Source organism: Hyperoodon ampullatus, assembly GCF_949752795.1.
Source record: "Hyperoodon ampullatus genome assembly, chromosome: 11".
Lineage (NCBI taxonomy): Eukaryota > Metazoa > Chordata > Mammalia > Artiodactyla > Ziphiidae > Hyperoodon > Hyperoodon ampullatus.
In genome coordinates, this window is record NC_136924.1 from 7,564,870 (window position 1) to 7,590,960 (window position 26,091).

The window sequence follows — 26,091 nt, forward strand, 5'->3', positions numbered from 1 at the left end:
TTAATAGCAATACAATCCCACCTTAAGAAACAGGAAACATCTCGAATAAACAACCTAACCTTGCACCTAAAGCAATTAGAGAAAGAAGAACAAAAACATCCCAAAGTTAGCAGAAGGAAAGAAATCATAAAAATCAGATCAGAAATAAATGAAAAAGAAATGAAGGAAACGATAGCAAAGATCAATAAAACTAAAAGCTGGTTCTTTGAGAAGATAAACAAAATTGATAAACCATTAGCCAGACTCATCAAGAAAAAAAGGGAGAAGACTCAAATCAATAAAATTAGAAATGAAAAAGGAGAAGTAACAACTGACTCTGCAGAAATACAAAAGATCATGAGAGATTACTATAAGCAACTCTATGCCAATAAAATGGACAACCTGGAAGAAATGGACAAATTCTTAGAAATGCACAACCTGCCAAGACTGAATCAGGAAGAAATAGAAAATATGAACAGACCAATCACAAGCACTGAAATTGAAACTGTGATAAAAAATCTTCCAACAAACAAAAGCCCAGGACCAGATGGCTTCACAGGCGAATTCTATCAAGCATTTAGAGAAGAGCTAACACCTATCCTTCTCAAACTCTTCCAAAATATAGCAGAGGGAGGAACACTCCCAAACTCATTCTACGAGGCCACCATCACCTTGATACCAAAACCAGACAAGGATGTCACAAAGAAAGAAAACTACAGGCCAATATCACTGATGAACATAGATGCAAAAATCCTCAACAAAATACTAGCAAACAGAATCCAACAGCACATTAAAAGGATCATACACCATGATCAAGTGGGGTTTATTCCAGGAATGCAAGGATTCTTCAATATACGCAAATCAATCAACGTGATACACCATATTAACAAATTGAAGGAGAAAAACCATATGATCATCTCAATAGATGCAGAGAAAGCTTTTGACAAAATTCAACACCCATTTATGATAAAAACCCTGCAGAAAGTAGGCATAGAGGGAACTTTCCTCAACATAATAAAGGCCATATATGACAAACCCACAGCCAGCATCGTCCTCAATGGTGAAAAACTGAAACCATTTCCACTAAGATGAGGAACAAGACAAGGTTGCCCACTCTCACCACTCTTATTCAACATAGTTTTGGAAGTTTCAGCCACAGCAATCAGAGAAGAAAAGGAAATAAAAGGAATCCAAATCGGAAAAGAAGAAGTAAAGCTGTCACTGTTTGCAGATGACATGATACTATACATAGGGAATCCTAAAGATGCTACCAAAAAACTACTAGAGCTAATCAATGAATTTGGTAAAGTTGCAGGATACAAAATTAATGCACAGAAATCTCTGGCATTCCTATATACTAATGATGAAAAATCTGAAAGTGAAATCAAGGAAACACTCCCATTTACCATTGCAACAAAAAGAATAAAATATCTAGGAATAAACCTACCTAAGGAGACAAAAGACCTGTATGCAGAAAATTATAAGACACTGATGAAAGAAATTAAAGATGATACAAATAGATGGAGAGATGTACCATGTTCTTGGATTGGAAGAATCAACATTGTGAAAATGACTCTACTACCCAAAGCAATCTACAGATTCAATGCAATCCCTATCAAACTACCACTGGCATTTTTCACAGAACTAGAGCAAAAAATTTCACAATTTGTATGGAAACACAAAAGACCCCGAATAGCCAAAGCAATCTTGAGAACGAAAAATGGAGCTGGAGGAATCAGGCTCCCTGACTTCAGACTATACTACAAAACTACAGTAATCAAGACAGTATAGTACTGGCACAAAAACAGAAAGATAGATCAATGGAACAGGATAGAAAGCCCAGAGATAAACCCATGGACATATGGTCACCTTATCTTTGATAAAGGAGGCAGGAATGTACAGTGGAGAAAGGACAGTCTCTTCAATAAGTGGTGCTGGGAAAACTGGATAGGGACATGTAAAAGTATGAGATTAGATCACTCCCTAACACCATACACAAAAATAAGCTCAAAATGGATTAAAGACCTAAATGTAAGGCCAGCCACTATCAAACTCTTAGAGGAAAACATAGGCAGAACACTCTATGACATAAATCACAGCAAGATCCTTTTTGACCCACCTCCTAGAGAAATGGAAATAAAGAGAAAAATAAACACATGGGACCTAATGAAACTTCAAAGCTTTTGCACAGCAAAGGAAACCATAAACAAGACCAAAAGACAACCCTCAGAATGGGAGAAAATATTTGCAAATGAAGCAACTGACAAAGGATTAATCTCCAAAATTTATAAGCAGCTCATGCAGCTCAATAACAAAAAAACAAACAGCCCAATCCAAAAATGGGCAGAAGACCTAAATAGACATTTCTCCACAGAAGATATACAGACTGCCAACAAACACATGAAAGGATGCTCAACATCTTTACTCATTAGAGAAATGCAAATCAAAACTTCAATGAGATATCATCTCACACCAGTCAGAATGGCCATCATCAAAAAATCTAGAAACAATAAATGCTGGAGAGGGTGTGGAAAAAAGGGAACACTCTTGCACTGCTGGTGGGAATGTGAATTGGTACAGCCACTATGGAGAACGGTATGGAGGTTCCTTAAGAAACTACAAATAGAACTACCATATGACCCAGCAATCCCACTACTGGGCATATACCCTGAGAAAACCATAATTCAAAAAGGGACATGTACCAAAATGTTCATAGCAGCCCTATTTACAATAGCCCAGAGATGGAAACAACCTAAGTGTCCATCATCGGATGAATGGGTAAAGAAGATGTGGCACATATATACAATGGAATATTACTCAGCCATAAAAAGAAATGAAATTGAGCTATTTGTAATGAGGTGGATGGACCTAGAGTCTGTCATATAGAGTGAAGTAAGTCAGAAAGAGAAAGACAAATACTGTATGCTGACACATATATATGGAATTTAAGAAAAAAATATGTCATGAAGAACATAGGGGTAAGACAGGAATAAAGATACAGACCTACTAGAGAATGGACTTGAGGATATGGGGAGGGGGAAGGGTAAGCTGTGACAAAGTGAAAGAGCGGCATGGACATATATACACTACCAAACTTAAGGTAGATAGCTAGTGGGAAGCAGCCACATAGCACAGGGAGATCAGCTCGGTGCTTTGTGACCACCTGGAGTGGTGGGATAGGGAGGGTGGGAGGGAGACGCATAAGGGAGGGGATATGGGAACATATGTATATGTATAACTGATTAAATTTGTTATAAAGCAAAAAAAATAAAGAAAAAAAATAATAAAAAAAAATAAAAATAAGTGGATATCAAAGACCAGTGATAAACAGACATGACTTTTCTGTCTCCTGTAGCTCCACTTTAGTTGATTTTAATGAGAATGTTCAATGATAACCTCTAAATTTTTAACATTTCTGCCTTTTGTGTGGTATTAGCACAGGAAAAATTTTTAAAAAACAGTAATTGCTAGAATTAAGGAAATTATTTTGTTAGGAGAACATTAAATTCTAGCCTGTATAATTTTATATTCTTCTTCATGCATAGTCTCATTTTTAAGTCTAACTTTTTGGGGTCAAATGGATTTAGGTAGCCACCAGTTTACAGACAAAGCAACATTGGTAAATAACCTTTAAAGAAGGGTTCACTTGAGAGGCAAACAGAAATTTGATAACCTATCCTTTAAAATATCTTCTAAGTTTTACAAATGAATTACTACTCATTTATTTTCTCCTTAGCCTTTTATTTCTTTCTATAACTTCCAGTTGATTAATCTTACCCTCATTTAATATAAAAATTTACCCATTTATAATGATATTTAGAATTATTTATAAAAATGACCTCTAAATGTAGGGACAGGCAGGTGAAGAGAAATTCTAAAACATTTTAAGTGAAATCATGACTGACGTTAATTATCAAAGAATATGTATAGCATATTGTCTATGAAAAAACTTCACATTTTATCCTCTACCAAACGAATAAAAAGTTTTAGAAAAGAGTGTTTGCAAGTTGATTAATATCAAATTCATCAAGGTATTGAACTATAGGAAAAGACCTTCTCAATGGGACAAACAATTTAGCAAAATGCGTGGAAGACCATACAGCATATACTCGGTAAAGAGCTGCTCAGTTTACGTGGGAAAATGCATGTGTGAAATTTACTGGCAGGGGCTTAGGATTTCTAATACTCCCAAGGTGATCAAGAGAGCCAACTGCATGCTAACCATGTCATACAACCTAGAAAGTACCCATCAAATGCCAACAAAGTTGCCTGTGATGTTTGCCAAGAGACCAGATAAAATGTATTCCACAGCTTGATACCTATATTTTATTAGTGGTACCTGAGGAGAGCAGCAATTTTAGTAACAAACAAAAAGTCAATTTCTTTGTCATTCTCCTGATTCATGTATGTGTGTTACAGTTACAGAACTGTGCCAAAAAATGTTCAACTAGTAGCACATTCGTTAATTAGGACCATGCGTGCCCTTTCAGGTAAAATAATTATCTTCTTCACAAAGCAATTCTAGTTGCTCTACTGAGAGGTGCTTGAAAATACTTGTGAGTGAAATATAACATATTTCTTAGCAAGCATTCACCTTCTTGCTCTGAATATTCACATCATTAAGTCTTTTTGAGCCAATGATGATTAATGTTTATAGTGAAGCAATAAATGAAATTAATTATTAAGTTTACTATCACTTATTATTTATGATAACTCTTGTGCTCAGCTTTCAAAAATTAATCTTGTATTAACATTGAATATGTTCACTGTCAAGGATAGCTGCGAGAAACCATAGTACTGTGGTGTAACAATCCCTACTTTTGCCCAAATGTAATGTAAGGAAAATCTGTCAGCCTTAGATCCAACTCATCAGGATTGATTCCTGAGTTCGAGAATTCATCACTAAAGAACTGCTCAGCTCTGATACTGTGGTAGTGTGACCACAAGGGTTGCATTGTATTAAGAATCCAGTTAGAATATGACTCTTTCCTCTAAGCATCCTGTTATTATTTAATAATATTAAGGAATAAACATCCTTATAGTAGTCTGTATCTTAGGCACACAGCTACCTTTGACATTTCTGTGCACTTAATTTTGAGAGTTTCCATTTTTGTTCTGGAAATATGTGTGAAAACGTAATTGTTGAAAGTTTCATGCTAAGTCTTTGATTTTTTTTTGCCGTGCGCAGCGTGCAGGATCTTAGTTCCCCAACCAGGGATCGAACCCATGCCCCCCACGGTGGAAGCGCAGAGTCCTAACCACTGGACTGCCAGGGAATTCCCTGTAATGTTGATAATTTATGTTACCACTGGAAATTTTGTTTTACTGCATGTGATTCCGTAAAATCATGTTTTCTTTAGAAGGTCCAGAATGGTCTGTGAGAATGGATTCTACAAATGGACTAATATGGACAAATTATTCTGTTTTTATTATTGGAGGAGCCAAAGAAATAGTGATTCAGATACAATTATATGAAAGCCAAAGTTATTTATAGCTTATAGAATATGAAATACTCTAAACAGGAACTTTTCTTAAGTGGACAGTATGAAGAGAGAGAATCTTTTAACGCACTGTCTGTTGATTTTAATTTCACCTTTTCTCTTCTTTAGGGTGTGGTGAGGCCCACTGGAGGATATGCTGTAATGCTTAACTGGTCAATGTCTTCTATATATGGACTTCAACCTGGAGAGGTAATCATGGTTTTAAATTCACATTACATGACATTTCTCTGGTTAAGATATATGCATTTTATTATCTTCTTTTTGTTTAGGTGTGGTGGGCAGCTTCTGACTTAGGCTGGGTTGTTGGACATTCCTATATCTGTTATGGACCTCTTCTACACGGAAACACAACAGTTTTATATGAGGTAATAAAATAAAATTAATACTACATATACATAATATTAATTTTACTAAAAGTTTTAGAGAAGTAGTCCTAATCAGGAAAAGAAAATTGAATGGGGGCAGGGGACATTTTTATATCTTCTTCCAGTTATTTCATAAGAGAAAGAAATATATATTTAGAAAAAAATAAACAACTATTTAAATTGTGTTGAACAAAGACATAAAAATTATATTCTGAAAAATATACACTAATAAGCTTGATGTCTGTCCCTTTCTAGAAAATATTACTAGACTGATACTGATTTAGAATCTTAGAAAATAGCCATCATAAAACAAGCAACAGAGATTCACCTCTTTGTGTTCTTATAGGATTAATGGATTTCAAATATGTGGGTTCTTGATTTTAGCTAGACATTTTTGGTAGTTTCTGATGATTGCTATATGTATAAGGGAGAGAATCATAGACTGATCAGATTCATAGCTGAATAAATAACTGCTTTAGATTCTGTTGCATGGACTAATGTTACCCAGGAATAATATTTTTGTGTGTATATTAGAAAATTCTGCTCTTGTGCCTATTCTATTTAATTTTAGCAAATGCCTTATACAAATAGTTAAAACACATACCTATCTGATATGTAGGAGATCAAAATTTGAGAGGGACAGCAAAATGGTGGTTTTCTAGATCAGTATACAAATGATCTTGGACTTTTGGGACAAAAAACACAAGATGGGAAAATATGGAAATCTTTACAATCTTATATTAAAAATAATTGCAAAAATGAAGTAAGGGAAACTTGAGTTGGTTGCAGTTTATGTGGTTAAATCCCTGTGTATTATGAGTTCAAACATTAGCGGTTGATAGGATTGCTTTAAAAAAATACCATATGCAATGTTATAATCTTATTTTATTTTTTCACACTTAGAAATCTGTGTTCAGTTTAATGAGGAGAAAAAATCATTAACTTATTAGAAAGAATTTGGATGAAAGGGACCAGGGTGAAAATGTCATACAAGAAAGAGATGAAGGAATTGAGAATGGTTAGTCTGATAAAAATAATATATTTAGTGTGCATATATGTTAAGTATCTTTTGACATTTAAAGAGTTGCCACATATCAAGGAAGTAGTGTAGTCATGTAGTAATGTGGAGTTCCAGAGACCTATCTTTTGGGAATAATCAGAGAAAATTTAACTGTCCGTTAGTAGAATAGGGAAGTTCTCAAATAGGAGGCTCTCTTTCACTTAAAGTCTGTCAACATCAAGAAAGAAATTTGAAGGCGGGAATTTTATATGCGAGGTGTGGATAATAGTATTAGATGATGTCAAAGTTCTTTACAATCTTTAAATTCTTTAACTCAATGATTCTGAAAAAATTAGAGACTATTCTTGATCTTCATGGAAGTCTCCTAGTCCCAGTCACCATTTAAAGACATGAGTGTTTCTTCATTTTCAGCTGGCTGGTTTTCTGTCTCTGAATGCTCAGAGGTACTAAGGCAGACTGTGACACAAGTATTAAGCCATCACGCACTACTCCACATATTTTATACTATGCCTTTGTGCTTTGTAGACTTAACATGCACTGTGGTGTTTGTTATAATTAAAACATAAAATAATCTTGACACATCTGTCCCATACCAAAATCCTTGCAATAGAGTAAATGTTTTTATTAAAATAATAATTCCCCTTGAAGTAAACAAAATAAGCCTCAACACTGAATACTTATAATGAATTGTGAAATTGCTAACATAAAGTGACAAAGCCAAAGGTGCCATTATATTGAAAAGTATTTATAAGTATTAATCTGCCTTTAGAACTGAAGTACATGTAATTTTTGTGCATTTACCATTGGCCTTTTTTTATTTCTCAAGTTTATTTAAAACATGACTTTAACACCATGCAAGGGGCTCTGTTGTTTGTCTTTATCTTGGAATGATGTGCTCAAGAACATTGTAGATGCTCTAAAAGTATTTGTTGTACAAAAGAGTGATCTTTTTTTAACCTTTTAAACGTTATCTCTGCACTCTGGTTTCTTTCCTGTGACTTGTAAACATCTTCAATTTTCTCTGATCACAAAACGAAGCCTTTTAGACTTTTGCACATTTCTAGCTATCCCATCTTTATATTCTTCTCCACTAAGTTTCTTGAAAAAATACACTTCCCATACTGTGTGAACTTTATATTCTTCCATTTATTGTTCATCTCACTGAAGTCTGGTTTCTCTCCACATTGCTTTATAAAGCTGCTGTATCAGAGGTCAACAGTGACTTCATAAATGACAAAGTCAAAGGGCCCCCTTCAGTTTGATTTTATTTTTTCTCTCAGTGGCATCAACCCTGCTGACTGAAGGTAATTCTCTCTGTTTTCTTGAGCCCCTACCCTTTTGCTATTGTCCAGGCTGTTTCTTTTGCCTGGCATGACTTTCCCTCTGTCTTTCCTTGTTTGGTTAATTCTGCCTATCCTTGTAGACTCTGATTAGATGTAATCATCTCTTGGAAAATTTCCTCATAGTCTTTGGCTGTGCTCGGTCCCCCTTTTGTGGTTCCGTTGTCCCCCCGAGCATATGTCTGTTAGTGAGCTGACCACACTGTCCTGAATTTATACCTGGTAAAGTGTGGGAGCCTCAAAAACCAGTCTCAGCATAGTGCAGAGTACACACTAAAGACTTAATAAATGCTTATAGAACTAAATTGTGTGCTACTCCTCTGTTCTCTTTCTACCTCTCTGACAGCTTGTCCTCCTTTTCCTTTCTTGGTTTCTTTTACTTTGACTCTAAATATTGGGGATTAATAGGGTCTTGTTCTTAGCCCTGTTTTCCCATTCTGCTTGTATTTCCTGGATAACCTCCATGCAGTTGGATTTGAGTATTACTAATTAAACCAAGGCTCCCAACTCCTCCTTTCTATATCTGACCTTCCTGCTAAGCATCAGCTTATTATTAGGCACCTTCAGATGGCCCAGGCATCCCTTATGCTCAAGACAATGTGAAATGAACTCTCTGTCTCCTCTCTTCCCTGCAAAGACATTGCTTTCCATATACTCTACAGTGTTGTTAATTTTACCTGCATTCACTCAGTCATCCAAACTAAGAATCAAGAAGTGATTCTAACTTCATTTTCCTTACATATCATAACCTATTGCTCATTACATTCTACTGAATTTACATTTTAGTACCTATCAAAAGTGTCCTCTTGTTTCCATGTCTCCTGCCATATGTTCAAGGCTGATAGTTTAGCTAGTATGTTGTTGACTGGTGTGTATTCTGTGGTTGGCTTCTGATCTCACTTGTGTGGTGCCTATCCTTTCCAGTTGTATATTTCAGATAGCCAGTCTAGAGAATGTTCTAACAAATACTCCTGCCTTCAGACGTCCTTCCAGGCCATCTCTACCCAAACTTCAATTTATGAGCTCTCCTAACTTACAATTATCTATCTAAAATGCAAAGACCAAGATAGAACTTCATTGCTTAAAATTTTTCAAAGGGTTGAGTTCTGCCTCCAGGAAGATAGAGACGATATATTTTTCTCTATTCCTCCCACTAAGTAGAACTAAACATTTTAGGTGTTGTGTCTAAAACAAACTTAAGACTGAAAGCTGGAGAGAAGAAGGAAAACTGTCTTTAGGGACCTTGGGACTCAAGAAACAACATAATGATGAGAACTTGGGTTTTTACTTTTCCTTCATATATCTTAGATTTGTGTCTAAAGAAGCTGGCAGTCCAGAAATGCCAACAACTGCAGACCAAAAAAAAAAAACCTCCAAAAAGAAAAAAATAAAGCCTGATCTCTCAAGCCAAAGAATTAGGAAGGAGCAGCCTAAGCAAGACATAAAACTTTTAGATGGTTCTACTCCAGATAAACGCCACAGGAAAATCCATAATCCCACCCCCACCACCAAACAGCAAAGGCTAAGTGGGAAGCTTAGACTTCCAAAATTGTCAGGCTTTAAGGAGGAGCCGTAACCCTCCCTCTTCCCACAGGGTGGTGTCAAAGGAGTTTGACTAGGGAGCCAAGATTTTCATCCCTGTTAGGTTGTAATGAGGACCCCTTGAACTTGCAATGACAGTAGAGACCAAATAAGGAAGCTGGACTTATCCCCCTCACCTATCAGTAATGAGGTACCCCTTCCATTCTCCATTGGGATGGATGGGGTCAGTGGAGGCCTAGTAGAAAGTCAGGACTTTCACCATCAATAACAACACCACTTGTCTCTTCCCTGTGGTGTCAGTGGACACCATATTGGGAGCAGTTACAGGGAACTCTCACCTTGTCCAGCCAGGGACGTGCTATTGGAAGCCTACCGTTAGAACTAGAAGCAACCCAGCAGTAATGAAGTGAATCTTCCCAATTGGGTATCAATGGAGGCCAAATGAGGAACCTGGATCTCTACCCTTACCTCTTCCTTCTTTGCTGGAGTGAAATCTAAGTAAGCCACTTTAAACAAGATTTAAATATGAGTCAGTCTCATAATATAATACAAAAAAAATGTCCAGGATTTGATGAAAAGATCATTCCTCATACCAAGAACTAAAACGATCTCAAGCTGAATATGAAAAGACAGTTGATAGATACCAATACTGAGATGACAGAGATGTTAGAATTATCTGACAAAGATTTTAAAGCAACTGTGGTAAAAATGCTTCAACAATTGATGATGGACATTCTTGAAACAATTGAAAAAATAGACAGTCACAGTAAAGAAATAAAAGTTCCAGCAAAGATATGGATGCTATAACAAACAACCATATGAAAATTTTAGAACTGAAAAATACAATAACCAAGATAAAAACTCAGTAGATGGGCTCAATACCAGCATGGAGGGGTCAGAGGAAACAATTAATGAACTGGAAGAAGGAACAATAGAAATTACCCAATCTAAACAACAGAAAGAAAATAGACTGAAAAGAAAAAACTAACAGAGCCTCAGGGATATGTGGAATGATGACAAAAGATCTAGCATTTGTGACTTCAGTCATGGAAGGAGAGGAGACAGAGAGTGGGCCTGAAAAAAGTACTCAAAAAAATAATGGAAAACTTCTGAAAACTTCTCAACTTCTCAAATTTGGCCAAAGATATACATCTATAGATTTAAGAAACTGAGCAAACTCCCAAACAAGATTACTCTAAAGAAATCCACATTCACACAAAAAAACCTTAACTTTCTGAAAATTGAAGGCAAATGAAATAATCCTGAAAGTAGTGAAAGAGAAAGGATACCTTATCTGTAGGGGTAAAACCGTTTGAATGACAGGATTTTTTCAAATACTAGGGAAGCCAGAGGGAAGTGACAATGTTTTTCAAGTGTGGAAAGAAAAGAACTGTCAACCCAGAATTCTATATTCATCCAAAATATACTTTGAGAATAAAGAAGAAATAAAGACATTCTCAAGGTGAAGAAAAATTTAGAGAATTTGTCACCACTAGGCCTCCCCAAAAGGGACAGCCAGTGGCCAGTACTTAATGATAAAAGACTAAGTACTTCCCCTGATGTCTGAGAACAAAGCAAGGATGTCCACTCTTACCACTCTACTCAATATACTCCTGGAGGTTCTAGCCAATTTGATAAGACAATATATGGAAACAAAAAGAGAAACATATCAGAAAGGAAGAAATAAAAGTGTCTTTATTTGCAGATGGCATGATTGTCTATGTAGGAAATTATAAAACTTATTTTAAAACCCGAAATTAATAAGTGAGTTCAACCAGGTCTCAGGAGGCAAGGTAAGCATACAAACATCAATTGTTTTTCTGCATAATAAACACCTTTGGCTACAAAAGAGCACCATGAGGAGTCCTTGTAGAGATGGAACTGTCCTTTATCTTGATTATATCAGTATTCTGATTGTGATATTAAACTATAGTTTTGCAAGATGTTACTGATAGGGAAAATTGTATTAAGGGTGCATGACATATCTCTGTATTATTTCTTACAATTCCATGTGAATCTACAATTATCTCATATAAAAATGTAACTAAAAAGTACAAAAAAGGCTTCAGGGAACTCCTGTCAAAGAACGTAATTCAAACTCTTTTGCATGATACAAATGATCCATAGTAATCTAACCTTTGCCTACCTCTAAAGTCTGTCTCTTGTTCCTGGCCTCTAATTCAGCTTCCCACCCAACAATCCAGTCCTACTGGCACTTACATGAACAGAACTGCCAGTGATTAAGTTGTTTCTTCTACTAAAATTCCACTTTTGTTCTGATCACGTAGCCGAGTGGTTCTTTTTCTTAAGGGATCAACTTAAATTACATCCTCTCTCTGATATTTTCTTTGCCTTCCTCAGGCTGATTGAAGTTCTTTATACTTCTGTTATACCAGCTAGATTCCTTTGATCTTGTAAATACAGTTCTGTGATACTGTAAACTCTTTGAGGGCAGGGAATGTTTGTCATTTATGTACCCCCAGGGTCCAGCACAGTGCCTTTCAGGAGGTAGGTAAAATTCGTTGTGTGAATGAACCATTTCTAAGCAGATTAATTGACAGCTTGAACATGCAAAATCCTGGGAAAAAACTTGCTTGCTTGATTAATTAACACAAAACAAAGGTATCGGAGAGTCCTGACTTGTCACTAGGCCAGCAAGTGAAAAAAATCTTTATTAACCTCCACCAAATAATCGTCCCACATGTGTCCCAATTTTAGTTGGATTACCAAATTAATATTAGTATTATTTTATTTTAGTAGTATTAGTATTTTTTATTTAGGAAACTAAAATCTCCCATTAAATAATAAAAATACATTCTTTACATAGTGAACAGAATAGTTTAGTAGATCATTCATATCTTCATAGGATTACCTTTTCTAAAGAGAAATAAAAGCATACAGTTGATCACAATTTTATTTTCATTCTTAATGAATTATAGTGTTTCAAAGCTATAAATGAGGTAGACAGTGAATTGGTATCTGTGATAATATTTTTCCTTAATGATATATTTTAATTTAACAAAAATTGATATTCTGAAGTATTAAGAGATTCGCAGTTCATTATGTGCCCAAATCATCTAGAGTACAGCAACCAGTTCATAAAACATTTCTCTTTTTATTAAATGCAAATGGTTCATGATACCTTATAAATAAATGATGAATGAATCCTTTTTTTCTCAGCAAAGTTAAAAAAAGTTATATTCTGGAACTTAATACAAATCTATAATTACAATGGCTGAAAAAAAATTGAAAATGGTTATAACTAAGTTGGATATTCAGTTTAACTTCTAAGTCCATAAGAGTTACCCACTTGAAACAATCTGTGTTTCACCATAAAAGCTTACAGTGGATATTTAAATAAGATTTTCTTTTTAGCCATAGAGGACACATAGCCCAACATCTGCAGGGTAAAAACATGTTGGAAATCCTGGTTGTCTGCTTTGGTTTTAGCTTCCTGGTAACTACCAAATTTTCAACACATCCCTATTTCTCTCATTAAAACAAACAACAACCAAAAAACCCCACAAAAATCCTTGATTCTCTATCCCCTTGCAGTTACAATACTCTCTCTTCATCTTCAAAGGCTTGCCTACATCCAGTAGCTTCATTTTCTAACCTAGAACTTAACTCTGCAATCCTCTCCAGTTGGCCTCTGTCATCATCATTTCATAATAACAGCTTTTTGATAATTTCCCTAGTGATCTCTATTTTTTCAGATGCCAATGGACATTTTCAGTCCTCTTCATACTTGACTTTTCAACATTTGAAAGGGTTGACTTTCACTCTATCTTAGTCACTTTCTTCCCTTCTAAGGCACAACATGCTCCTATTTTTCTGAAGTTATTCTTATGCTCATTTCTGCTACAGTACTTTTCCTACTTGTTGCCTGAAATATATTCCTCTTATACTTTAGAGCACAACCAAGTGTCACTTCCTGAGGGAAGCCCCCCTTGACCTCTCTGACTAGGTCAAATCTTTGTAGTCTCTCTTAAGCACCTTGGGTTTTTCCCTCCTGACTTGTGTCACAGTTGCCATTTCACATTAGTTTATAGGCTCCTTTGATTTATTTGCCCCTCTCTATTCTGAACTCTGAGAGGGAAGGTATCATGTTAGTGTTTGCTCACCATCAAGTCTCAACTTTTAGCCTTGTTTTTGACACATTCTGAGTTCTCAATAAATATTTGATAAATAAATGCCTGAATGAATACATCAGAAAAAAAAAAACACAAAAACTTCATTTGTAAGTAAGGACTTTTTTCCCTGAGAGAGGAAAAAGTAATTCTAATATTCTCTTTACTAGAGAACTTCATGAGAAACTTAAGTAATCCGTTATATTTTTTAATAAGCAAAGATTTAATTTTGTTCATTGACCTGGACATATTTAATATGCAATTCTGGAAGCCATATTGGACTGACCAATTAAAATATGTAAACCAATTCTGAATAATTCAGTCCTTATTTTTGAGAGGAAGAAAACAAACAGTACCTTTCTATAAATTTACTTTATTAATGCATGCTGATTGAAACAGACCTATCCCCAGCAGCGTATGGACAAGGATATACTTGGTATAGAGGTTTTGTCAAAGAGGAAGAATGTAACAAACAGTACTCTAATATAGGGACTTTCATGTATAAACAAATTTAGCAACCTGCTGTGTGTATGCAGGCATGTGTGTGTGTGTTTGTAAATGGTGGTTATACTCATATGTTTTCTGGCCTCTCTCTTCTATTTCCTATTTGCACCCTTTTTCAAAAGGCCTGGCATCTGCTAAATCAAAACCCAACCCTTCTTCTCAAGGGCAAGCAAATCCTCCTTGGTCCTGTCTTTCTCCTTATCTTTGCTTGGGTGCTAATGGACAAATATGTATCTTGTACACACATTTCAATTGCCTAGTACAATGGAACTCAGGCTTCCACAATGGTAGTGGTGGCTGAACAAGAAACCAGCTTAGATGACAAACATCTCATAGTAGTCCCTTACGATTCTTTTAATATCTGAGGCATCCATTATATTGTCTCCTCTTTTATTTCTGATTTTATTTATTTGAGTCTTTTCTCTTTTTTTCCTAGTTAGTCTAGCTAAGGGTTTTTTGATTTTTTCTTCTAAAAAAGATCAACTTGTAATTTTAATTTTTTCTATTGTTTTTCCATTCTCTGATTTATTTCTACTCTAGTCTTTACTATTTCCTTCCTTCTGCTAACTTTAGGCTTAATTATTCTTCTTTTTCTAGTTCCTTGAGGTATAAAGTTATTTTATCTGAAACCTTTCTTTTTTTTATTGACAGCATTTATCACTATAAATTTACCTCTTAGTATTGCTTTTGTTGCATCCCACAAGTTTGGTATGTTGTGTTCTCATTTCTTTTTGTCTCAAGATACTTTTAAAATTCTCTTTTGACTTCCTTATTGACCCAGTGGTAGTTCAAGAGTGTGTTGTTTATTTTCCATGTATTTGTGAATTTTCCTACTTTCTTACTGTTTTTTTTTTTTTTTTTTTTTTTTTTTTTTTTTTTTTTTTTTTTTTTTTTTTTTGCATTACGTGGGCTTCTCACTGCTGTGGCCTCTCCCGTTGCGGAGCACAGGCTCTGGACATGCAGGCCCAGCAGCCATGGCTCACGGGCCTAGCCGCTCTGCGGCATGTGGGATCTTCCCAGACCGGGGCACGAACCCGTGTCCCCTGCATCGGCAGGCGGACTCTCAACCACTGCGCCACCAGGGAAGCCCTCTTACTGTTTTTGATTTCTAGTTTCATTCCATTGTGGTCAGAAAAGATACTTGGAATTATTTCTGTTTTCTTAAATTTGTAAAGACTGTTTTGTGACCTAACATATGATCTATCCTAGAGAATGTTTTGTATGCACTTGGGAAGAATGTATATTTTTCTGCTGTTGGGTAGAAAGGTGTTGGCCAAGGGATACAAAGTTTTAGTTATTCATGATGATTAATTTCTGGAGATCTAATGTACAGCAATGTGACTATAGTTAACAACACTGTTTTGCATACTTGAAATTTGCTAAGAGGGTAGATCATAAGTGTTCTTACTACACACACAAAGAAAAGAAAGAAAAAAGAAAATGGTAACTATGTGAGGTGATGAATATATTAATTAGTTTGTGGTGATTATTTGTTGATGTATACATGTATCAAAATATCAAGTTATACACCTAAAATACATATAATTTTTTTAAATTACACCTCAACAAAGGTGTAAATGGAGAAAAATGGTAGTAAACTGCTTGTATATAAAAATAACACAAAATAAAATAGACTGTACTTTAAATAAAAAAGAAAAAGAAATCAACTTGGATAAGTTATTACCTAGAGTGGATTATTAGTTATTAGTCACCATAAATCTATTTTGGCATTAAATTATAAACCAGTTGGTATAATTGACCAACTGGCCATCATCATTTTTATGTAATAACAGTCTCTTTGAAATCAAGGAATGAAAGCTTGCTTTCATTTTATATTTGTTTGCATTTCACAGATTGTATATTTCATAGCAGCAAGCCATTTCAATAAACTCTTTGGTATCCTCACTAGATTAACCAGGGCAGGTGGTTGTCTGTTAATAATTCAACAATTATCTTTGAAGATACGTACTACATCCTGCCTTCTCAGGCAATACATTAGTTAGAAGAAGTAGAAGATTTAAGATTCTGAGTTGTGTTGTAGTAGCATGGTCACTGGATTGGAAATATGAATATTCATGTTATTTATCTTGCTCTGCCTTCATCTACCTATAAGACCCTGGACAAATGAATTCACCCTCTTTGGGAATTCTTCATCATTAAAGCTAGAGGACTGACACGTATTCTCCCAACTTTGCACTTCTGTGAATCTTCTCCAAGTCAGTTTTTTTTTTTTCTAGAATACATACATTATTTGATAACATATTTTAATTTTTTAACTCTGGAATTAATTCCAATTTCTTTTCATAGTGAGTGATGCTCACCTTCCAAACGCATTTACTGAAGAAAGGTTTCATTCTAAAATAATGAAAATTTTTAACGTTCAAGAGGAAGCATGGAGGTTCAGACTTCCATAGCATGATTCCTGAAACTTCGACATATTAATTATTTGGCCTCAGACAAGTTACTTAACTGTTCCTAGCCTCAGTTTTCTCATCTATAAATATCACTATTGGGCTTCCCTGGTGGTGCAGTGGTTGAGAGCCCGCCTGCCGATGCAGGGGACACGGGTTCGTGCCCCGGTCTGGGAAGATCCCACATGCCGCGGAGCGGCTGGGCCCGTGAGCCATGGCCGCTGAGCCTGCGCGTCCGGAGCCTGTGCTCCACAACGGGAGAGGCCACAACAGTGAGAGGCCCGCGTACCGCAAAAAAAAAAAAAAATAATAATAATAAATAAATATCACTATTAATAGTACAAGAAATAGTAAAAGAAATTACATGGCATTAAATTGATTAATCCATTGAAATCCCTTAGGAGAGTTGCCAGGATATAATTGTACAATAAATATTAGATATTATAAGCTACTATTATTATTCAAAACTATGAATTTTTTCTTTCCCAGAATAAAATTCTATAATATAAACACTAACCATTCATTCCCATTGGCAATCCGGCCATTGTAACGCTTGAATTTTCAGGTACTCACATTTCTTCTTTCAAAGTGTGTTTGTTCTCACAACTGTGAAGCGGCCATCAGAACACTAGAGGCTACTCCCTTTGGAGCCCATTAGTTCCCTTCTAAGCACCAGGCAAAGGAATCAGCACACAGAGATGTGTTGACCCTGGTCCTACCAACTTTGAAGAATGAGCAGCAGTTGTGGAAAATAACCCAGTGGTCTCTCCCCTCAAGGATCTGTCCTTTCAGAGTAGAACTTGTGAATGAAATGAGAGTGGCCTGGAAGTCTTTAATCTGCAAATAATATAACACATTTCATGGTTCATTATTATCTGAACATTTATAACCCTTCACTTCTATTTTTGATGGGCTTTATCATTACTAGCTTTTAAACTGCCTATATGTCTTTGAAAACTTCAGAGTATTCAGCTTGATAATCTCTTACTGAATGTTCTTTTCCTGAATTCATAGGAGGATGGAAGAGTTTAGATACCCCTATTTTTTTCTTTCTTTATAGAATGATTAGTGTAGAAATGAGCTCTATACTTTCCTTTATTTGTATAAAAATCAAATAAGACAATGTATGTGAAATTAGTTTGAAAGCTTCAAAGAAATATTATTATATGTATTTGTATGTATAAAATATATACAAAATATGACAGTATGTACAATATAAATTTGTGTAAAATATGAGACATTATTATCACTGTATATACTTGGATCAAAATGTTAAGCCATTTTCCAGTATGAAAGTCTCATGTTTGAGAATATTGAGGATAATTCTTTGAACTACTTTCAAATTATTTTTGTGTTGAACACTCTTGTTAAATCATCCCCAGTGTTTCTTCAATGTTATCTTGTCTGCTCTGTGCTGCACTGGATCTGTAACCTCCATGAAGACATCCTATGATGTATTTTTCCACACATGGATGTTCTGAATTCTTAGCCCCTCCCAGGCTTCTTTTCAACAATGTAACTGTCACTTGCATATATAGAGTTATCTTCTCTTCTCAAGAAATTTGCACTTCCACCTATATTAACCTGTTTTCTTTATTGATTATCCCCTTTTCAAGGACAGAGATTTGCTTCTTTCCAGCATAGAGTATGTTACTTCTTTAATACTAGTAGCCCCAATTGTTGCTAACTAATACACTCAATAGGCACACATCAGAGACTTTTCCCTTATTCCTCATATAATAGAAAATTATTTCTTTCTTTTAAATCTAATATAATGGCAATGAGCTTTTATGTATGTACAGAATGAGAAAAATGATGACTCAGTTATTACTTTGATCCCAGCTATATAATTTCATCATCTCAATTGGAAAAGATTGTAAAGCTGATGCCAGCATCTTTTAGGTTTCTCACATGACTAGTTGTTCAAAGACTTTTATTTTTGAGTGTATTTTTCTCTGTGTGCCTGTGTTTTACATTAGAACAAGCAAGTGCAGCTATTGTCATAGCTCCATCAACAATATTTATTGGTGCCTATTGTGAGCTCTACATTTTGCTGGGATTGATAGGGAAGCAGAGTGTATCATATACACTCCTTGCATGGAAAGCACTGACAATATAGTCAAATAATTAAGATTAATATAAAGGACAGAAAGCAAACCAATTGAAGAGACACTACCTAAGAAATTTCTTACAGTGTATAGAAGATGTGAAAAAATTTCCAGAAACTATTACATTGAACCATTAACACTCTACAATAAATTCTTGAACCTGTTTTGATACAATTTTCTGATGGTGGAACTAAATAAGGCTCAAAAAAATTAAATAAGTTGCCTTAGGTCACATAGCTTGTAAATGACAGTGTTTGGATTCCACCTTGGCTCAAAAATCTGTCTATAGTCCCTTAAGAGAAGTTTAGGACTAGGGTAGACGGGAAAAGCTTTGTGGATGAGACAGTACAAGTAATAATAATAGCTACTATGGATTGAGTGTTGGATGATAGGAACTCCTCTAAGAAGTTTATATGGTTTTAATTAATTCTGTCTCCAAACCCATGGGGTAAATTTTTTGCATCCCGATTTACAGCTGTAGAAACTGAGTATCAGAGACATTGAATAACTTTACCAGTGGCACAAGAGTGATGGAGCTGGGATTTGAAACAAGGTTTTCTGGCTCCAAAGGCAGTGTTCTCTAGTCATAATCTTAAGATGAACTATTGGGAAACTTGAGTATTGCAAACTAGATGGCCAGAGCCAGGGTGTCAGTGATCTGAACATTAAGGCAAAGGCAGGATGTTAGAGTGTCAAGTGGATATTTTAAGACAGAGGTAAAAAAGGAAGTTGAAAATAGTTTTGATGTCTTCAGCTAGGACAACTGATTAAGGGCAGTTATCAACTGAAGTATGATAGTGTGGGAGCAACAGCTCTTGTGGAGGAGTTTGGGTAATGTAGAGTTTAAAGGGGCTGTGCAGACATTTGTATGATATTGGGAAGTCAGGTTTGAAACTCAGAAGAACTTTCAGAATTAGAGATGTAGAAGAGTTAATAATTTAAGTCCCTAAGGTGATCAAGATATGCAGAGAGGTGAAGACTGAGAAAAGAAAGCAATATAAATTGAGAGTGAGTAATTGGAGAGGCGATGGAAGAATCAGAAAAGTGTCTTGAAGACCAGTGGAGGGGAGGTTTTCCAGAAGATGGGGGATCAGCAGTGCCAAGTGCTACAGAGAGAGGTCTGGTAGGACAAAAATTGGAGAGAGCTTTGGCAATTTGGGTATGGTTAGTCACCCTGATCAGAGCAGTTTCGTGAGAAAATTTGTGTGTTCATTTTTTTTTAACGTAGGGAAATAGGAGCATGTTGAAGGTTGTACTGGTAAATTATTGGATATACGGAGGAGTCAGGCTTTGTACAGCCTCAGGTTGAATAGCAGTATACATACGGAATAGCCACACTTTACTTTCTGGGCAGAAATCTGTTAGGGTAATAATGCAAGAAGCCATCTAATTTCTCTGCTTACAGCAAAGTCTCACTACTCACTATGAGTAAAGAAAACCTGAATTTGTTCCTCTAGTACAGGATAGCAGAGTGATTGCTCATCAGCGTGGAGGGATTCAAGAGGTGAAAGCAGTCCTGCTAGAAGCCTTGAACTACCAGCTATCCTAGTGATAAATGCTTTCTGACTGCTGAGAACGGTAAATATGTCAGAGTCCCTAATTAGCTCAGCACTGGGTCTGCAGAATTACCAATTCCATTTCTCTGCTTCAGTTACTTGCCATTAATACTTTTGGGGGTAAGCATCTTTTTAGTATTTTTATGACCAAGGTGGAAGCAGTGGTTTATTCATTTGGGGTAGGATCACCACAAGGCCCAGTATGGTCAACTCTAGAGATGGGAGAAGGCAGGGGAGGAACCAGACCAAAAGCAATAGATCTATTTGATTTTTTCAACTCTACTGAGGTATAATTGACAAGTAAAATTGTAGGATATTTGATATATGTGCACATTATGAAAGGATTCCTCCCATCTACTTAATTAAAACATCCATCACCTCCAATATTAATTTTTTTTTGCTGTTGAGAATGTTTAAGTTCTACTCTCAGCAAGTTTCAATTATATAATACAGTGTTATCAACTGTAGTTACTATATTATATATTAGATTCTCAGACCTTATGCATCTTACAGGTGAAAGTTTGTACAAAAGGGATAGATCTAGATGGAGTTATAGATAAACATACACATCCTTAATATAGTCATGGAGAAGTCTTACTTTTCCAGGCTGGAAGCTAGAGCATGTCCTTCTTAACTGAAGAAAGGCAAGGACTCAAGCCTGAGGAATTGCATCCCCGTGGTATCTACCACAGGAGATAGTAAAGAGGGATTGTCAAAATAACAAGTTTATAGAAAGCATTCATTTGAACCAGGTGAAGTTGCTGATATTCGACTGGTTTTGACTTACACAAATGGCAAATTCTTATAATCAAAATAATAGGAGGGAAAAGAAGACAGGTTGGTTGGGGACCTCAGGTAGACGACTAAGTTTGGTTTTTGAGACTGTTTGTAGCCCTTTGATAAAAGTGGATTAAAAGGGTAGGACTAGGGAAACTTATTTACCCTGTGGAGAAGAAAGTGAATAGATGTTATGATCTCTACCTGGACATCTGCCCTCTCGCTTCATCCAAGCTGTTTCTCAGAGCAAAACAAAATCTTTGAGGAGATTTGCCTAGAAACCTAGGGATATATGTAGAAACCTTTTGGTTATGAAAGGGATTTCAGAATCTGCTAAAAGCAGTTGACTTCCCTCCCTAGGAGAATGAACATATACACATTAAACAAAAATCAGAATATTTATGAACCCCCTGAAATTCAGGTCAGAAACCTTCATTTAAAAGATAAAGATATATTGATTTCAAGCAGTGATACAATCAAAGTAAAATCCCAAACTAAAACTTAATTTTCAAAGGTCTCTGGAAAGCACAGAAAGAGCAGCTGGGCTGGGGTTAATCATTCCACCTTTGGAGATAAGGCATTTGTACTCAGCATGCTAAGTCTTACAAATCATATATATAATCTCCAGTCTGGAGTCTGGTTTATAGATCGAGGCATAAAGAATTTTGAGCAATGAGGCATTTCTCTCCAATTATTTTCTCAGTAGATGGCCTCCTATGATCAGATTTCAGTTATCAGTATATTCTTCTACCAATACTTTGATTGGCTCATTTATTAATAACATATGGAAAAAAAGCAGCAAAGGTTAGTGTTAAATTCTAGGCTCATCCAGTAGGGTAACCAGGCAGGTGGATATTGGAAAATAGCCTAGCCTTGGGTAATGCTTAATATCTAAGGACTAGTCATTGGTTCTTAATCCTGGCTGTGGATTATAATTATTTTGTGAACACATAAAACATAACACTGTCCAGCCCCATCTCAAGGCACATTAGATCATAATCTCAGGGAGTGGGGACCAGGCATTGGTACCTTTTAAAAGCATTCCAAGAAGTTCTAATGTACATTTAGGGTTGACAATCACTGGTTTAGAGTAAAATTAGATGGTGGTATGGATACGATGAAGGAAAGCAAGATAAAAGCATATTCTCACAGGTGAGGCCCATGGAATAATGGGAAATCTCTAGTAAATAATGAGTTAGTCGATATAAATTTTTAGTTATTAAATTGTATTTAAAGGTAAGTTTTTACTAGAAACTAACACAGTATTGCGAGACAATTATACTCCAATAAAGATCTACTTAAAAAAAAAAAACTTATAAAAGCTCTTGACCACTGTTTGTCAGTAGGGCAGTTGGCCTTTGGATAGGGTCTGCCGTTCCCCCTCCCCCGTGGTTGCCGGCATCCAAAATAAAGCAAACTTTCCTTTTCACCAAAAAAAAAAAAAAAAAAAACCCAAACAAACAAAAAGGAGTTTGCTATAGTAACATAGACTCTTAGGGCTGAGGGTCTTAAGGCCTAGGGCTATTATCCCATCTGGCTTTAAAGCAGTAGTAATGTTTTTAAAATTGGCACAAGATAATGTGAGTTATCAAGAGAGGAACTTCAGGAAAGAAAAAGCCCATCTTTAAAAAAGGTTATGCATGCACTTGGTGCATATTTCAAAACTCACAAAAGGGTAAAGAGTACAAATCTCATTGCCCTCTGTTCCCAGCTGTCCAATTTCTCTCACTTGGAAGCAATCAATCTCTTGTTTACAATAGTTCATTCATGTATAAGCAGTGTCTTTTCTTTTTGTATACAAACAGCATTGTACAAATGGTATGCACACTCTTCTACATTTTGCTTTTCTCACTAAATAATACACCCTGGAAAATTGCTTATGTTTTAACAAGTCTCAGGTTTAGATGTTGCATGTCCAAACTTGCATCCCTTGATACCAGGCATGTAGTAGGAACTCAACAAATGCTATTGTCAGTTTCATCACTCTTCCTAAATAAATAAACTGACACTGCTGCACCTGTATGCTGAAATGAAATTCAGAACTAGTCCATAAGGGATTTTTGCTGTCTTCACCTTAGAACTATAGTAAAAGCATGCCTTCCATGACGTTCTCAGAAGTAGTGTTCAAAAAGAGACCAAATGTATTTCAAATCCTGCCACAAAAAGAGGCAAAAACTGTAGTTGACTCAAAAATTTTGTGCCAAAGTCTGAGAAATCACAAGTACCATTGACCCCCAAGCCTTGAATAAACTGAAATCATAGGATTAATAATAAAGCCAATTTTTTTTTACTCAAAAATTTAATTCTAATGTTTACATATACCTTTGTTTTAAGTTGTATTTCACTACTTTCCTGTGTTGAAAACTTAACCTCACTGGAACTTGTGTGAGAAGTCTAGGCATTACCTGGTTTTCTAACTCTGAACTTACATCTGTGGTCCATTAACATTAACACATTGAAGCAGTAAGTGGTAGACGATTATAAGTGAAGGTTAATTTTACGATATTTGGTATCTGAAGAGAGCTGTCATGTTCTCTGTGCTTTGTACCTTTGCTAACCACAGTATAAATATAAGCAGTTGATATTTTATAGATCTCTGATGTTAAAAAGTCATGATTTATAACAGCTGAAAGCTCATAATCTCTGCTTTGCCATTTAGGGATTGCTTTCTGCCTTTGTTTTCTGGGCAGCAATCAACACTGTAGACTTTAGTTTAGAGGCAGGGAATCAAAGCAACTGGTAATGACATCAATTGAGTTTTAAAGAGATTTTAAGTTATCTGCATTACTGCTTTGGGTGTATATGTTGTTTGTTAAAAATCCCTATAATCTTAGAATCTTCTTATTTTATTTTTATTTATTTATTTATTTATTTTTGCGGTACGCGGGCCTCTCACTGTTGTGGCCTCTCCCGTTGCGGAGCACAGGCTCCGGATGCGCAGGCTCAGTAGCCATGGCTCACGGGCCCAGCCGCCCCGCAGCATGTGGGATCCTCCCGGACCGGGGCACGAACCCGTGTCCCCTGAATCGGCAGGCGGACTCTCAACCACTGCGCCACCAGGGAAGCCCAGAATCTTTTTATTTTAAAATTGAATAGGTTTGGAGCTATTGCCCCTTACTGAATATGCAAGTTCTGGAGTCAGTGTCATTTTTTCCAAGCAGCTCAGCATACTTAGTATGTTACTGGTTACTTTTAAAAAGCATTATAAAGGGGTCATATTGCCTATGTGTGCATGCATGTCTGTGTGTGCACATGAGCCTATGATGTGCTGGAGGGCAGGAGAGAATAGTGTTCGATCAAATCAATAAGGCATTGAGTCATCTGCATTTAGAGTTCTTAATGAAAGAGGCTTACTGGCATTGCTTCAGTTTTCTGAAGCTGCTAGTGGTGATAGATGCTGAGAACATATGGGTCCTACGTTTATCACTGTAGTCTTTCCCTTTATTAGACACAAAATAGCTTATAGCACCTGCTATGTAATTTTTAATAATATTACTACACGCACCACCACCCCCCAATTACTAGAGTGTAAGTTCCCTTAGAGCAGGACCTTACCTGGCTTGTTCAAATAATTATTCCCAGAATTTAGAAAAGTGTCTAGACCATAGTAGATGACCAATAAGTATTTATTAAATTAATATATTAGCACTGTTTAATGTATTATGATTGTTTGTATGCAAACAATCATTTCTGATGAAAGATCTTATTCTGTGCTGTATTATATTTGCTGAGATGTTTATATCATTCAGAGCCTAATGTATGTGTTAATCAGCAGGCTGTTTTGGGGAACAATAATTTCTTTGATGTATCATAACTTATATTTTAATCAAAATTTGAGATCAAATAGAAGTTTTAAGAAAATAAAAACTAAAATATATAAATATTAACGTAATTCCAAAGTAAGGAAATATCACTCATTGCCTCAAATGATCTTCTGGGGCATGGACAATAAAAGACAAAACAATTGAACCTTTCTTAATTCAACTGACTTACAAAAAAACATTGTGAGCTTTTATGCATCACTTCCGTTAGTATCCTAGTTGTAATGACATGTTATTTTGATTTTTTATGCTCAATAAATGTAATATTGCTGGAAATTTGGTGCAGGGTCAGAATTGCAACAGTAACAATTTTATATTATCTATAAATAGTATAGTGCAGTTGTTAACTATTATTTCTAATTAACTATTGTTTCATTATCATTAGATACAATTAATTTGAAGGCACTATAAAATACATCAAATTGTGTCCTCCATGTAGGTAGTCATTATGGTATAGCATTTTCATTATGACACTAATAGCATTCTTTAGTGAGTATATTATCATTGTCCCATGACGCTGGCACTGCTGTGGAATTCAACTCTAATTGGCTATAAAATATCTTTCTTCAGTAGAGGTCAAACAATCTTAAAATATTATCTCAGTGCTTTTAGCTTATCGGAATCATATTGGAAAAGTGATTTATTCTTATTTAGCAGGCAAGAAAATGGCAGCATTGACAGGGCAAGTCAATTGCGTAAGGTCAGTTGACAAATCATTTTTATGTGGGTGAGGTCAAGTTTCCAAAGACACAATCTACTGCACAAGGTGATCAGTGCCTAAGATATATTTGAAGAAATAAAAGTCAAATGTTTACCTCCCTTGGTTAGAAATAATACAGTTAGTGCTGATATGCTCAAGGCTTCAAAATTTGTGAGTTAAATTATATACATGAGTTGCCAGATTGTATCTGGCAGCTTTTTATACTATGCCAATGTGTTGACCTGTATGGGATAGTAATGAAATAAATTGAAATCAAGTGTTTTGGCATAGTTGTGATAATAAAAATGAATTTCTAGTTGCAACAAATATCTTCTT

The 26,091-nt window shown here is 35.7% G+C and overlaps 1 protein-coding gene across 1 annotated transcript in view; it reads left to right on the forward strand.

Annotated features, from left to right (window-relative positions):
* The window catches only part of ACSS3 (acyl-CoA synthetase short chain family member 3), a gene marked incomplete at both ends in the record, with an annotated part of 153,865 nt that overhangs the window by 74,618 nt on the left and 53,156 nt on the right, over positions 1 to 26,091 (forward strand). The window contains 2 exons of the mRNA XM_079714394.1: positions 5,589 to 5,669; positions 5,750 to 5,845. Coding sequence (XP_079570520.1) covers positions 5,589 to 5,669; positions 5,750 to 5,845 — 177 coding nt within the window. The remainder of the gene's footprint in view (positions 1 to 5,588; positions 5,670 to 5,749; positions 5,846 to 26,091) is intronic.